Source organism: Episyrphus balteatus, chromosome 3 (genome assembly GCF_945859705.1).
Source record: "Episyrphus balteatus chromosome 3, idEpiBalt1.1, whole genome shotgun sequence".
Taxonomy (NCBI): domain Eukaryota; kingdom Metazoa; phylum Arthropoda; class Insecta; order Diptera; family Syrphidae; genus Episyrphus; species Episyrphus balteatus.
The window spans coordinates 128469504-128485485 of NC_079136.1; the positions used below are offsets into that span (position 1 = coordinate 128469504).

General features: G+C 31.0%; 2 protein-coding genes across 3 annotated transcripts; one reads left to right on the top strand and one right to left on the bottom strand.

Moving 5' to 3' along the window:
• Positions 1–1525: 1525 nt before the first annotated feature.
• Positions 1526–6418, top strand: LOC129913729 (uncharacterized). 2 transcript variants are annotated; one of them, XM_055992542.1, is made up of 4 exons: positions 1526–1760; positions 1815–2068; positions 4300–4884; positions 4943–6418. In XM_055992542.1, the coding sequence occupies exons 1-4, from the start codon at positions 1666–1668 to the stop codon at positions 5236–5238; spliced, it is 1230 nt and encodes a 409-aa protein (XP_055848517.1). In that variant the 5' UTR covers positions 1526–1665; the 3' UTR covers positions 5239–6418. The 2 variants fall into 2 exon arrangements, with proteins under 2 accessions (XP_055848517.1, XP_055848516.1); XM_055992541.1 differs by having other exon boundaries at positions 1526–2068.
• Positions 6419–6447: 29 nt separating this feature from the next.
• Positions 6448–15475, bottom strand: LOC129913736 (ras-related protein Rab-14). Its single transcript, XM_055992555.1, has 5 exons — positions 15083–15475; positions 8129–8239; positions 7869–8049; positions 7626–7808; positions 6448–6661 (listed from the first exon to the last, which is right to left on the bottom strand). The coding sequence occupies exons 2-5, from the start codon at positions 8232–8234 to the stop codon at positions 6484–6486; spliced, it is 648 nt and encodes a 215-aa protein (XP_055848530.1). The 5' UTR covers positions 8235–8239; positions 15083–15475; the 3' UTR covers positions 6448–6483.
• Between the last annotated feature and the right edge of the window lie 507 nt (positions 15476–15982).

Below are 15982 nucleotides of genomic sequence, written 5' to 3' on the forward strand. Positions count from 1 at the left end.
TACACGGTGATTTTTCAATCGCCTAAGCAGTGAGTTTGTAGGCAAGAGGGATGAGGAGTGAAGGGGGAAGATGCTCACGAAGGGAACTGAATTTTCTGAGGGCAGTACAGTTCCATTGATAAATTTTTCCTCTTTTTGACTTTTGTTCCTAGAAAATGTAAAAGTGAAACGTGATTGGGCACAACTGTGTGTATCCACCGCATGTGATTTTTCAATCGATTGAAAAATCACTGTGTAGCCAGGCACTTATACGAAAATTTCCGCTTATTTATTGAAAAAATGAATTAGCTTAATCCCAGTTTAACAAATATTTAATCCGTGAATCAGCAGCATTTATCTTCTGAAATCGGTGGTAAAATTGGAGAGTTTTCACTCATTTGTCACTTACTTTTTACAGTCCTATGCATTTTTCTTGACTCCAAGAGCAGTGTTGACGGTTATTTCACTTTTAATTCATTTATTTCTTGCTTTAAAATTTATTTTCTGTTAATTTTTCTTGATTTTAAATTAATTTTGAATTTTTTTTTATTTTAACTTTGACAGGTGATATTTTTTCGTTGGCATTTTCGTTGGCGACTTTGGAGACTTGAAAATTTTTCGTTTCGTTTCAGCAGCGAATTAGGCTTAAACTAAATGCCCTTCTCGGTATCTCTGCTTTTAATATACACCTTATGAAATGATGGCTAGCCTGTGGTTTTCTTGTGTGTTTCAGTGGCATATTTTGTCGTGAATTGAGCCCAGTGCGCAGATCGCGCTAAACTAAATTTTATCTCGACAATTTTTATCTCTACACGCGTTCGCTAAAAGCCAAGATAAATTTAAATTTAAAAATAACGGCTGAATCACAGTTTCATTTACTTATACCAGCTTACATTCAATATAACATTACATATTTTTTTTACCTGCAGAATACCTTTTTTACGCTCTCATTTTGTTTTATTCCTCTTCTTTTATATATTCCGAGGTTTTTTTTTGCCTCTTACTCCTTGCAGCAACAACAACAACCACAAAAATGTCTAAATTTATCTGTGAAAAAATGCGATGAGCATTATTTCGCGAGCTAAATTGAGTGGAGACTTTCTGCAAAAGTAGTAGATGAGAATTTGAATTTAGCGCGTGAACTGCGTACTACCTGGCTAAAAATCCTCGCTAAAATTTATCTTTGCAGGAAATTTGTATGAAAGATAAATTTTAGCGCGATCTGCGTACTAGGCTTTGCTTTATAGCAATAATTAGGTCCCGCTGATTTTAAAAAATGATGTTTTTTCTAGAATATTGTTATCTGTACCTAGGTTTATTTTTATTATTTTGACTCGATGGTTGACTCTGGAGACTTAAAAATATTTGCTTTTACTTCAGCTACGTACTAGGCTTTAAACTTTAAAGTTTTCTCTTGAAAATCGTCGAATTTCTACTTGTGTGCCACCATAAAAGCTACGGCAATATTTCTCCCGGCATATGAGTACTAATATTGAAAGAACTCATCATTGTGAATGGAACTAAAATCTAATTTGACTGAGGGAACACTCAAGAATGTTGATTGTTTAATCGAATATCCTCAAAACAAAATTTTTGTTACGAAAAAAATTGTGTTTAAAATAAATGGTTGTAATAACAATAACATATTTTCAATTCAACTTGGCTAAATAAAAATCCTCTTCCAAAATGGAAGAAAAATGTTCTTATAACTCTCCTAATGGCGAGAATAATAAAGTTGAGAAAAACCACCCATCATCGAAATTATCAAAAATTACCATAAAGTATGAGGACTTTTTCGAGATTATAAAATTGTATCCTTGTTTATTCAATAAAAGCCAAACTCCAACAAATAATACAATAAAGTATAAAGCACTGCAAGAAATTAAAGAGAAAATTGAAAAAGCTCATGGAATCAATTTAAATTGCTCACAAATAAGAAAGAAACTTGAAAATATGAAAATGCGTGCCAAATTGAAGAGAGATCGAATTCACTTGGGTGATTTGGAGACAAGATTTAAATCTTTTGAAGAAGAATTACTGAAATTGATGGATTATAAAAAATATCCACTGACAAATAAGTTTATAACAGGTTGGTTGAATAAACTAATTTAACTGTTTCGTTTTCTGTATCGTTAATAGAGTGGTATTTATTTCTACCTAATCGTTTTTATCTAATTTCATGGTTGTAAACTGTCAGCAAAAAAAGACACTAACCTCCCTTTTTTTGAATTTCCAAAAATCATTTGGAAAAAAAATAATTTTAGAAAAGCCTAGGTAAAAAAACTTTGTGACTAGTGAAATCGAACAAGGCATTCGATTTTTTCTGAAAGTATATTTTTGTGATGGTTTTTTGTGCGCTGAGCTCGAATCCGAAGTCAGAAAAATTCGATCACATCACGTTTTTGAGATATTACCATGCCAAAGCATTACAAAACTAGTGTTTTGGACCTTCAAAATTTAATATCTCAAAAACTTTGCACGTTTGAGCTATTTGCTAATGCTAGATTAAAACTAAAAAGGTTAGAGGCCATTAAAAAAGTATAATTTGGTTTCTATGGTAAATTATTTCTCGCCAATATTACTGCCATTAACGGAAAAATCGATTTTAAAAATCGTTTTTTTTTTCAATATTTTCTAAAACAAAAATGTAGTTTTTAAACAATCTTAAATAAAAGGTTTTAATCCAAATAACTGCATTCAAAACTTTTCAAAAATGAAAATTTTTTCGGTAACTTTTTTGATTGAAAAATAGGCTATTTTTTCAAATTAAATTCGTCAAAAATCCAAAAATTTACTTTTTGCTCAAAAAAATTAAAAATAGATAGAACGCATAACAAAGTAACTTTTAACCATGTTTTGTTAAAATCCATCAATTTTTGTAAAAGATAAAAATAAAAAATCGTGTTTTTGCATTTTTTCAATATTTTTGAGGTTATATACAAAAATGGTTTGAGTAAAAGTTGTAGACACTTTTACTAGCTTGCCTTAAGTATGTACTGCTAAGTAATTCTGGATGCATTCAACTTCATTCCTTCTATAGAAAAAATGTCTGAATGGATTCAGAAGTACTAAAAAGTAATTTGTTGAGCCCAAAGGAACACATCCACTATCTACAACTTTTACGTTTAACTTTTTTCGATTCCAGTATGAAAAATGGCATAAAATAGGCTTTCAAAACTTAAAGAGATGTAAACCTGATTTTGAAAAGATTTGAATATAAAAGCCATGCTTTGAAATCATTAGTATTTATTTGAAATTCTTTAGCTTAATAGTAAACAACTTGTTCTGAATGGGAAAAGTTGCAGAAACCACAGTTGAAAAACATCTTGCAATCATCATTTTAATAAAATAAAGCAAATCGCAGTGGGAAGATATCTAAATATTGCGTTGAATAAGCCATTAAGCGGCACACTCAAAACGGACTTCTTGAGGATAAACTACGATCAGGACGGCCTAGAACGACAACTAAACAGGGGGAACAGGAAGAAAAATACATAAATACAAAACGGAAGTTGCTGTTCAGAAACTGGAAGAAAGAAGACTTTTAACAGTCTGATCCAAGTTCGAGGTAATTAGCATAAAATGAAGAGTTTTCGTTCATAACAGCTCTGAACAAAAGATGCAAACTGACTGTATGGTTTCCACTGTAAAATATGAAGGCGGTTCATAATGGTCTGGGTTTATTTCTCTTACATTGGAGGGGGAGATTTGACTCGAGTCATTGAAAGAATGAACAAGGAGGCGTATTAGACCATATTGGAGGAAAACGCTTTGGTCTACGATTGATCGGCGAATGATTCGTATTTCAACTGGATAACGATACTAAAATCCTGGTTATGCCAGGATTACCTCAAACAGAGAGAAGACAAAGAAATCCTTCATGATATGGCCGAATATAAACCCAATTTAGTTTTTGTGGGAAGAGCTTGATGGATGGTCCGGAATTAATGCCCCTTAATCGGAATTGCTGTTATTAAATATAACACAAAAAGAAAAATTTAGAAACTTATAGGTAGAATACTAAAAACTGCAAAAAAAAAAGTTATCGAATGTGAGGGAGCTTTGTTGAAAAATCGGTTAAAGCCAATTGTTCGATTGTTCCCTTGTTAAATAAATTCTTGTGTTGCGAAGTTCATGTCACGGGTAGGATATATGCAATTTTTTTGATTTTATTTTAGATCGTGGAAGGCATTTAAATCTTAGTTTACTTTTTTGGTAAGAGGTTCAATGCAAACTAATGTTTGCATAATTAAATCCTTCTTTTTATTGATGTTACCAAAGTACATTTAGTTTTTTTTTTTTTTCTTTTAATAACTTCAGATACAGAGCAATGCGATGCATCAGCAGATTCCAGCTTATATTTGAAATATGAAGCGGAAGATGAAATGTCTCAGGAAGACGAACCATCAAAACAACAACAAATCCTACCATCGAATATAATTCCAGGATTTGAAATAAAATCCGAAACAAATGAGGAAGAAACTCTTCACTTTGACAACGAGCAGATACAACAATTACATTCCAAAGACACTGACAGTTTTGTTTCCGAAGATGATCACCACCATAATACAATATTCGAAGAAAAACCATCAACCAAATTAGGTTTCGGTTTAAAAGAAAAAGATTTTTTTGACATCATAAAAACACATGATTGTTTATTTGATAAAAGCAAAGCGCCCCATATGAAAGAAATCAAACAAGATGCACTTCAAGATGTTCAAGAAAAACTCAAAACTATTTATGGAATTAATTTGAATAGTTTACAGATTCGAAAGAAAATTGACAATATGAAGGGACGTGTTAAGGGAAAATTTGATAAATGGAAAACAAGAATTGCACCAGGGTATAAATTGAAAACTCACGAAAGGCAATTGCTGAATTTGATGAAATCGAAAAAATTATTAGGTTTGTTTTTTGTAATTTTTCAAAAAACGATTTTTAATAAAAAAAATTTTGTATGTAGAGCCCGAGCTCTGTGCGGAGCTGGTTACAAGTGAGGATTCAAATGTAGCTGAAGAAGAAGAAGTGAGTGGCAAGACAAATTGCATGACATCGAATAATTTTCAAAATTTACTAAATTCTGAATCAAGACATAACGAATTTGAACAAATGTCGCTAATTACACTACAAAAAGAAGTTCTATTAGAACAAAAAGATTTGAATCGACAGCAAAATGAGCTTAATAATTTGCAAAAGGAAATTTTAGCGTTAAAGAAAGAAAAACTGTTACTTGAATTAGATATACTTAAGAAAAAATAAAATGCATAGCGAATGAGTAAAATTAAATTTCACTTATGTACCTCAAAAATATTCAAATAAATCTTAGAAATTTCAAGTTTTTTTTATAAAATAAATTTACCATGACCCGAGGTTTTTCGAACTTTATTTGCTTCGTTAACAATGCCGTTGTTTCGTTCAGGGTTGTGTATCTTGTTCCTAATTTTTTACTTAAAAACACAGCGGCTCCATTTCAAGCTACTGCTTCATCTTTAAGGGGTACAAAATTGCTTTTATATTTTTGAATTGAGCTTTTCCAGGAGTATGAAACTGTGATGTCTTCGGGGTTTTAGCAAACTATTCTTGAAACCTTGATCGCTTTGTGATTCCAAAAATAATTGCCCTTAAAAGCTCTAAAGTTGGAATTTGACGTATTCTCATCTTTTTCTTGCTGAAATCTCGAAGGCTCTATTCTATTTGGCTGCAATGTAAAAGAAGTTTGAAATCAAAAATAATTATTTTTAAACTTGTTCTAATTTTATTCTTAAAGTTGGTGTTCAAAAGAAAAAAAAAATAAAGAAAAGAAAAAATTTGTCAACTAAAAATAATTTCATTTAACTACAGAAATTCTTATTTGCTAGAGAATTGGTGCAATTTCTTTTAGAAATAATAAAATACTTCTTATGACCGTTACGTTTATTTTATTATTTTGTTTCTATTGCATATATAATATTTCTTTTTTTATTTATATATTTTGAATACCACGCATCATTTTATTAATTAATTAATTTTTTTTATAACATAACATTTAGGTTTAATTATTATTTTTTTTTTTTTTTAAATACATATATAATTTTATATACTTGTTTCTCTCTTTTACATATATATTTACACAAAGAAATAAAATAATAAGATCAAGAAGTTTTCCTTGTTTTTTTTTGTATAATTTATTTTTTTTGGAGAAAATGAGCACATTATACCTAAAACGGGATAGAAAAAGTTTTTTTTTTTTGGCCTTGGACACAATTTTGTAGACCAATATAGTCTAAGAGAGAGAGAGAGAGATTTTTTGTAAGAATAATGAGAAATAAATTTTTTGTTTTCTTCACTTAGCAGCGATATTTTGTGGAGGAAATTGTTCCTCCACTCGGCACTCAATCACAAAAGACGGAAAGTTGGTTATAATAATAAAGAAAAATAAAAAAAATAAAATTATACTTTACGGAACTACATAATTATTATACTTTAGAGTTTTGTTTTTATATTTTTTTTTGTTAAACTTAAAAATTAACACGAGCATTGATCCTTATTGGTGAGTGTCTCGTTTGTCAACGATGTTCGTCCTGGCTGTGATGGTCGATGTTGTACCCCTGACTCGGAGGCATTTAGATCTAAACGACCTTCTTGAATGTTTTGATAGATCTTACGTGCTGTCTCTAGAAAAGCTTCTTCCACATTTTGACCACTGAAAATCAAATACATTAAAATTAACTTTTTTTTTTATTATAACGGCAGGTGGGGGTTTCTGAGGCATCAAAATTAATTTTTTTCGAATTTCTTTATATTTTTTTAAATCATCTCGCGCTCAAAAGGTATTGTTGTCATGTACATTATAAACACTGTGAGACTTTGAAAATTGAAGGGTGTATATTCGGAGGAATCGTGTGTCTGAATTTCGAATAATAAGAATGACAGAATGAAAACTACGTCAAGGTTTGCTACTACGGATGAATTGTCAAAGGATTCAATACTAAAGCATTTGCTATTTTGGACGGATCGACCTAGCATATAACAACATATATCTTCAAGGGACAACTCATCATGTTAAGCTCATCATAAGAAGTCATCAACAGTTTTGATTAGAGGAAATTCATTTTGAACTCAATTCATTTGAATGTTAATCTTTTAGGAATTGTCATGAACTAATCCCTGTGACTTGTTCTTTGATATTTTATTCATGATGACTTGTCGTATGATCAGCTGTGCAGCGATTATTTGAGTTTTGTTAATATTCAAGCAGCCTTAGATATCAGTTAACTATCTAGTGAAATAATAGTCTTTAATGCTAGGGCTGTGGTCATGGCCCTGACCTGACATTGACCCTAAGTAAGAGCCCTCCGTTAGATTAGCCTTAATTGGAAGGAACTCACTTAAAGCTTCATTAAAACATGGGTAGTCTTCAACTTAATTTTTGTATCTCACGGTGACTAGACTTGTCGAAGGATGACAAGGTTTGTGGCGCTCATAAATTTGAATTTAAGTCACCATCAACAAATTTTGTTTGGCATTGCAATTGGCTAAATGTTTTTGGAACTCATAAAATGCAAACACTTCCGACATGAGCACCGACGCAGAAAATACGAAAGATATTTGTAGAACAAACAACAAGTGACTTATTATTTTTTTTTTTGTTATAAAAAGAAACTTACGTCATAGCACTAGCTTCAAGGAACATTAAGCCATTTTCATCGGCAAATTCCTTAGCTTCCTCATAGGTGACCTCTCTGGTGCTTTCTAAATCAGATTTATTGCCAATCAAAAATATTACTGTACTTGGATTGGTGAGATTTCTTGTGTCTGTAAGCCAACTGCTTAAATGATTATAAGTTGACCTTAAAAAAAACAACAACAAAATTAATAGATTTTCATTTTATTTTAGAAAATTTTTATACCTCCTTGTGATGTCATAAACCATCAAAGCACCAGCTGCTCCTCTATAATATGATCGTGTAACTGCACGAAAACGTTCCTGACCAGCAGTATCCCAAATTTGTAGCTTAATTTTCTTATCATCGACTTCTATAATTCGAGTCCCAAATTCAACTCCAATTGTATGTGGACAATTGGCCATAACTTGTTTGTATAAAATGAAAGAGAAAAAGTTGTTTAAATATAAATAAAAAAATGAAAAATACAAAAAAAAAAAACTTACACTTTTTCTCTGTGAATTGATGAAGGAGACACGACTTGCCAACTCCCATATCACCAATAATGATATACTTAAAGATGTAATTGTAGTTATACGGTGCAGACGACATTGTAACTGCAAAAAATAAATAGAGAAAAAGCAACACTTGTGATAGATTGATGCACATATTCAAATGCAAATTTAGTGGTTAAATTACAACGCTCCAGTACAGAATCGCCTGTTTCTTTGATTTGATTAAAGAATTTCATTTTTTTTTTCTTTTTTATTTTGCAAAATTATTTCCTTTGACTATGTGGATTCACCCAGTGTCAAAATGAAAAACACTCAAAGGCTTGACTTGTGAAAAGGTATACATTTAGGTGATGTACTGCTATCAACTTTCAGTTAATTAATTATTCATGAGGCTAGAATTTTCTTTTTTCTTTCTATTTTTGATAAGGAGACTCTTGAGAGTTTGTTAAAAAAAAAAACCTACGAAAGGGAAAATATTTTCATTGAAAGGAAAAATATTTCTGCGTAGGACGGACCATTTCAATATTTTTGATTTTTAATTCAAATTTCGTTTATAATCATTGAACTAATTAAAGTTCACATATTTTGCTTATGACAAGAACAGAAAAAAAAAGAAATAATAAAATTAATTGCACATTATATGATGAGAAATTCAATAGCATGACGAACTCTTCTCTTTTCTACTTGAATTAAACAAAAAAAAAAAAAAACAAAAACAATAAACCAGAGAAGGAGGAAAGGTTAACGAAACAGGTTTGAATGGAAAACAAAGTTAAATTTACAACAAGTGGTGGCTGGGTTGGGTGGTTTGTTAAAAAAAATAAAAGTTAAGAAAGTTCATAGAAAAAGTGTTGTTGTAGCTGAAAGGTTTCCTTTTTTTGTTTATATTTTCTCTACTCTTTTCTATAGAAAAAAAAAAACACAAGTTTAATCCAATGTTTTGTTTTTATTTTTATAAAAAACAAGTATTTATGCATAATACTTATTTTGTATTGTGTCAAGTGGTTTAATGTTGTTGAGTTAATTCAACGTTCTGGTTGAAAAATTTTGCAACGTAATTGCCGATTCTACTCGTATGCATATTGTATAGATTGCATGAGTTAAGGTTCATTGGATGATAACATCAGCAGAAGAATATTATTTTTTTGATGTAAAATGTAACAATGCTAAATCAGTACACCAATTAACTCTTTAAAAGATATGAAGGATTACGGTTTAAAGTGTCCTTTGAAAAGCTCAACTTTATACATTATACAAAAATTGTATCGTGATAGCGAAGAGTATCTCGGGAAGCGATTGATTTATATATTCTTGCAATCATTGTGATCAAAAATGACACTAGGTATACAAATATTGGGTTATTTGTTACTGTTTTTTATCGTGATAAGACGAAACCTACTGTTTAAATTAAAAACGCTTTCTGAAACATCCTTTGACATTTCTTATCTGACCGATAAATTTTATAAGATAACCAAAATATTTTGTTCATTGTCTGCAAACATTTTGGGGTTGGAAGTCAACAACCCGGCTTTCGGGTTTTAAATATTTATAACATGCCATTCAACCGTATAGATAAACAATGCGTTTCTAAACAAATAATTTTTAGCGTTCTTTTGTATGAATTGCTTTTCTTTAGTTAGGTACATTATTATTTAACTATTTAATTCTTATTTAATAGCTTGATTTGAGTGAGCAGTGGAACTCGCTCACTCATGGAGGGAGGCGATTAAAAACACCGAGAATCTCATTACCGAGAAAAGTCGAAGAAAACTCAGCCCAACTTGGGAAGAGCTGGGGGCAGCTTAAAAGAGCGCAGGTGTATGAACCTAAGTAAACTATACACATTGCAAACAATAATGTTAATCTTAATTAATTGTAATTGGAAGGTTGAACTTCGTACTCGCTTATAATAAAGTTTTATTAAAATTTTAGTTGGTGCACAGTTTAATTGGTCTAAAAATTAATCATATTCAGTGTCCACTATATTTAAAGTCGCCATAAAAAGATTCTAAAATATTTTATTTTTAAAATAGCTTTACATAATTTAACAATCTACACGGTTTATGATCTTTGTCCAATATGAGTATTTCCTCAAGTTCATAAAAGTAAATTTGAAGCGATTTGGCAAATCACAACCTGAATTATATGAACTTCTAGAGCCTTTCGCACTGAAAATAATTTTGTTACACTCTCAAAATCTAGAATTTGAGCAAAACTTTTTTTTTAAACTGTGCTGAGTTTATAAAGCCCAGGGTCTCTTACCCAAACCATATATTGCACCTATACATCGTTGGAAAGACTTAAATGTTTTAAAATTGGGGAAGCTAGAATTTTTGCAATGCAAAAAATTTTGTTTTTTTCGCAGTGATTTTTGTGGTACATATACATATAACAAAAAACAAAACCCTTTAACACAATACTTCAGAATTTTAGATGTAGTGTAAACTATGATCATTTAACTCTGTTCTCAAAGCCCAAAACAACAGCCTTATTGCATATTTTTCTCAAATAATTGGTTCGTATGATTATTCAAAAAATCACAACAATCTACTGCTTATTTTGAAGCAAATACTTAAAGAAGAGAAGATATAATGAGTATTTTAAAGGGTGAGCGAATGGGATAAATTTTATAGAAAGAATACATTTTCTGTAACTTAGAGCTTATTTTACTTGCATTAATTTTGATTAAAATTAATTTATTTTTAATTAATCAATACAAAAATGTCAATCTGTTGATCGGCTTACTGTGAAAACGTCAAGACTTTTCGCTAAAAATATAATATTGTAAAATATTGTTATAAAAACTAACTAAACTATCGGCCAAAAACGTAAACTATCGACCGACAGTTTTGTCGGGTTTAGCTCCTAATAGTCTGGGATCAAATCGGTTAACGCGATATTCGATAATTGATAGCCAAAATCGACGAGCAAATTTTATTGTTTTTTACTATCGACACACGCGTTAGCCGATTTCACTCCTGGTCTCCTTTTGTCTTTTAACATATTAAATAAAAAAAAACATACCAAAACATACAAAATAAAAAAATTAAAACGTCGGAAACCTTAGAAGCGTTCAGTGTCAAAAACAGTACCTAAATTTGTATGTATAATTTTTATTTAAATTCGATATGGCTACCAAAATGCATTTTCAACATGGCAACTCTGACACTTAACGGTAAACTTTTTTTTATAACAAATTGTGGAGTTCATCTGTTAGATTTTAATAAATGCCTGAAGAATATAATTAAAATAACCTTAAGTTCATATCAAATATTAGGATTTGTTATCCTTTAGAAGACATACAATTTTAGACACAAATCTCTCGATATGTACTTGTACATCAATCGGTGATTGTTAAAACAACATAAGTAACATTTTTATATTTTTTCAGGAGAGACAAAAAACTCTGTATTTTTGACGACGCGGCGCATTGACAATTTTAGCTTTAAATTCAGTTTAGAGGCCTTGTTGAGAGTTGAAACTAACTAAAAGTTTTAAAAAAATATCTTTATCAAAGAAGATTTAATAAAAAATAAATATTTATTATATGTTGTTTTAACACCCAACGTTTTGTTGGGAGTCAAAACCACTTAATTACTTAGAAATAATGTTGTTTTGACACTCATTTTACATCCAAAGTATTAGCAAATTTAATGGAAATGAATAAAAGACCATTATAATTCAGCAATTTTATTAATACATACATTAAAAAAACAAGAACATTAAACAAAAACTCGAAAGTGGACGGCCAGCAATGAATTTGTTATTTTTTGATGTAGTTAAGTCTTGCTAATATTGTGCAAAAGTTTTATCCTTGTGACGTAGGTACTTCAAAATAGTATAAAATGCATTTTTGCATTTAACACTTTTTATTGATTGTCTCATTGATGTAATTTTAATGTTTATTTGAAGTGAAAAATATGATGGTTTGTAATTTTCCCTGAGTTTAAAGACCTTGATCTTGAATATCAAACCAATAGAACCCAACTTTAAGACAAGATTTACGATTTTTTTTTTTAGTTTGCATTTTCAATTCTTTGCTGGTATTAATAGCTTGAAAACTCTAGAACAAAATGTCGAAGTTAATGGCTCAGTGAAAATAACAGAGCACCATATTCTATATTCAAAATAAAAATTAAATTCAATATTGTCCTGCACACATTGCAAGATGCATTACCAATACTAATATTGCAATATCTTACATTCTTAATCCAAATGCAAAGAAAAATTCATAGTAAAACTTTTTCCTAGGATATAATTTTTTTTATTTGGTACCAATTTAATTTATTAACAAGAACATTTTGAAAGATGCAATTCCATTCAAATGACCGCGAACAACTGACTGACACTAAATCATCGAAAAACTGTAAGAAACAACAGTTTACTTACTTCGTTTTTCCAGCGTTGAATGTAAAAAAAAAACAAATTAATATGAAGTACTTAAGGTGTTTTAACACTCAATTTCAATATTGGCAGAAGAGATATGTTGTTTTAGCACTCAATGCGTATTTTAACCTCGAAATTTTATATGATCCAAATATCAAATCATGTTGGTTTTGCTCTTAACGCTAGTTCTACCCATAAGCAATGCAAAACAGTTATAGACCGAGAGCCGGGAGCAGATTTTTTGCGTGAGAGGTAACCGATTCATATGAATGTCAGAGGTAGCCTGCATTTATTTGGGCCGTTGTCGAGAAAAAGCGCATCAAAAGTACCATTTTTCTGAAAATCGATTTAGTGAGGGTAACCACTTAAAATTTATTGATAACCAACGCCACATACTCCCTGATAACAAATATAACAATGGCAGACATTTTAAGTGTGGCCAAAGCCCCGGCAGACTGTCCCGAAAATGCGTTTTTTTTTGGCGTTTTTAGACTTTGGGGTAACCACCTAAAATTAATCGCATCCTGTAGCGGTGGACTCCCTGATAACAAAAATACCCATGGCAGACATTTTGAGTGTGGCCAAACCCTCGGCAGACGGTTTTGAAAATGCAGTTTTTCTGAAAATTGATTTATTTTACTTTTTCTCATAACTCGCGTATTATTGGACCTAGCAGAAAAAATTGTATAGCAATCCTAAAGATAATTGAATTTCCTACAGAATAAGTTTAAATAAGTTTTTTCGATTAAACCTTCGGTTTAAGAGTTAGCGTGGTTTTTTTGAAGCAAGTCAAAGGGTGATTTTCTTATTTTCGTCATATCTCTTTTATTTGAGCTTTTTTAAAAATTGTAGATCTTTTTATTACCTTCATTTATTACATTAACGGTTTTTCGATTTGACAGACCGTTTTCGATCTGTAGGAAAAAAACTTCAAAAAGTTTGCAATTTTTTATATTGGAAAAAGGTTCTACATAGTACAGGGTAATTTGCAATAGATGTAACAAAAAACCTAGGCGTGTAGGTTGCACTCATTTTTTCTGCTAGGTCCAATAATACGCGAGTTATGAGAAAAAGTAAAATAAATCAATTTTCAGAAAAACTGCATTTTCAAAACCGTCTGCCGAGGGTTTGGCCACACTCAAAATGTCTGCCATGGGTATTTTTGTTATCAGGGAGTCCACCGCTACAGGATGCGATTAATTTTAGGTGGTTACCCCAAAGTCTAAAAACGCCAAAAAAAAAAACGCATTTTCGGGACAGTCTGCCGGGGCTTTGGCCACACTTAAAATGTCTGCCATTGTTATATTTGTTATCATGGAGTATGTGGCGTTGGTTATCAATAAATTTTAAGTGGTTACCCTCACTAAATCGATTTTCAGAAAAATGGTACTTTTGATGCGCTTTTTCTCGACAACGGCCCAAATAAATGCAGGCTACCTCTGACATTCATATGAATCGGTTACCTCTCACGCAAGAAATCTGCTCCTGGCTCTTAGACTATTATAAAAGTGGTTTCAAAAAATTTGTCACTTATGTTGTTTTAACAATCACCGATTCACATAATTTGCCTAATGCCTAGATTTAAAATAAAAACTGATATCGTTCTCTTTTTTTGTTGTTGTTGTTTTTGCTTATCTGCAAAGAAATGCCCAAATGTTGAATAATCATCTAAAAGTAGGTCATCAGTGCAAAATAAAGATTTTTTATTTGATTCTTATAGAAATCAACCCTGAAACAAGTTCCATATTATACTTTGTCACCCAAAACTCATGAAGTTCATTCACTTTTTTAAGAAAAAAAAAATATACATACATTTATCTGAAAATAAGACAAAGCACCTAAGTCAAGTCACAACAACGAGGTACCTACAATTCGAGTGTATACCTATGTACCTACTCTATCCAAAACTAAACAAGACGAACGAGCAATGCATATTAAATTAGCAAAACCGAAACCGACACAACCAACATTAATATGACTATGACTATCGCTAGCTACATCGATATGGGATGGAAATAATGAGAAGCCACGACACCGCAGAGCAGAGCAGAATAGCGTAATCGTGTAATGATGATGACTGTGATTGGGTTTGAATAGTAACAAATGGGCCCCACCATCTGTCGTCGAGATCCATTTTATGTTGAAATCTGGAACTGGAGTAGAAAAAAGGTAAAACTAAAACAACCAAATCTAATTGCCGATCTTCACAAAATGATTAAAAAAACATCTGTTCAAACCAAACAAAAACTAAAAACTCGCAAGACAAGAACAAGACAGACAAAAAAAAACCTAAACAAACAGAATTCGAGGGGTGGATGCAAAATTATACAAAATCAAAGATAAACCCAGGAAAGCAGGTAGTTTTCCCAAGGATTTTTTTTGTATGCAACCAAAGCCCTTAACTGTTCGTCGTTTTCTCTATGGAAACTAAAACTAAAAATAAATTAAAAAAGATTTCCATAATTATTGTTCGCCATTGAATTGATTTTTCACGGAAAAGCTGTAGAAAAGAAATGAGTGATGCGTAGAAAAAAGTTGTTTGAAATAAAAAACCCTTACCTTTTTTATTATAAAATTCTGTTGAAAGATTCGAGTTAATTCACTTTCTTTGTTAGAAATATATGCAATCAAAAAAATGTTGATAATAGAATTGATTGTCTTGACTTTTTTTCTTGTGTTTTGATCTTTTTTTTGCTTTATTTGATTTTTTTTTTTGTTTTTAGTTTTAATAAAAATGGTGAAGATTGCTCATGATGAGAAAATTTCCATGAAATTATCTAATTAATGGCATATTTGCAACTATGATTCGAGCAAATGGAATTTGCAAACTTATTTTAAGTGATTTAGATTTGATTTGTTTGAATAAATTAAAATGGAAAATTGTATGATTTTTTCTTCGATTTTTTTTCTTTTTATTGTTACACGACTTGACCGAGAGGATAGGAAGTGAAAAATTGTAATAATTTTAATTGTGAACAATTCACAATGATTGAAAAACAAATGTATTCCTGGAATTGTATGGAAATGATACTGAGACTGAGAGTGAGTGAGTGATGAAATGAAACATTTAGTGGGGATTAAATGGCAATGGAAAGAAATATAGGGTGGCTCGAAATGAATTATTTTATGTGAATTTTCTTAAAGCCTAGTACGCTGCTGATGCGAGAGGGCTGTTAGTTCCGTGAAGTTTTTATAGAAGGCTCTATATTCTTTAAGTTTTTCGATGAGTGCATGCCTCCATTTTATTTTCATTTGATGGCTGTCATCAACAAGCGTGTTTATTTACAGCTGCGGAACCGGACTCGCACTGAAAAACGAAGGCAGCGACCCCTATCCATGTATATGGTGTTACAATGTATTAGGTATAGGAACCAGCACTCCCTATATGATATCCTCTAAGGCCCAATCACATTCCAATTCACATTTTCTAGGAAAAAACGTCAAAAAGAGGAAAATCCT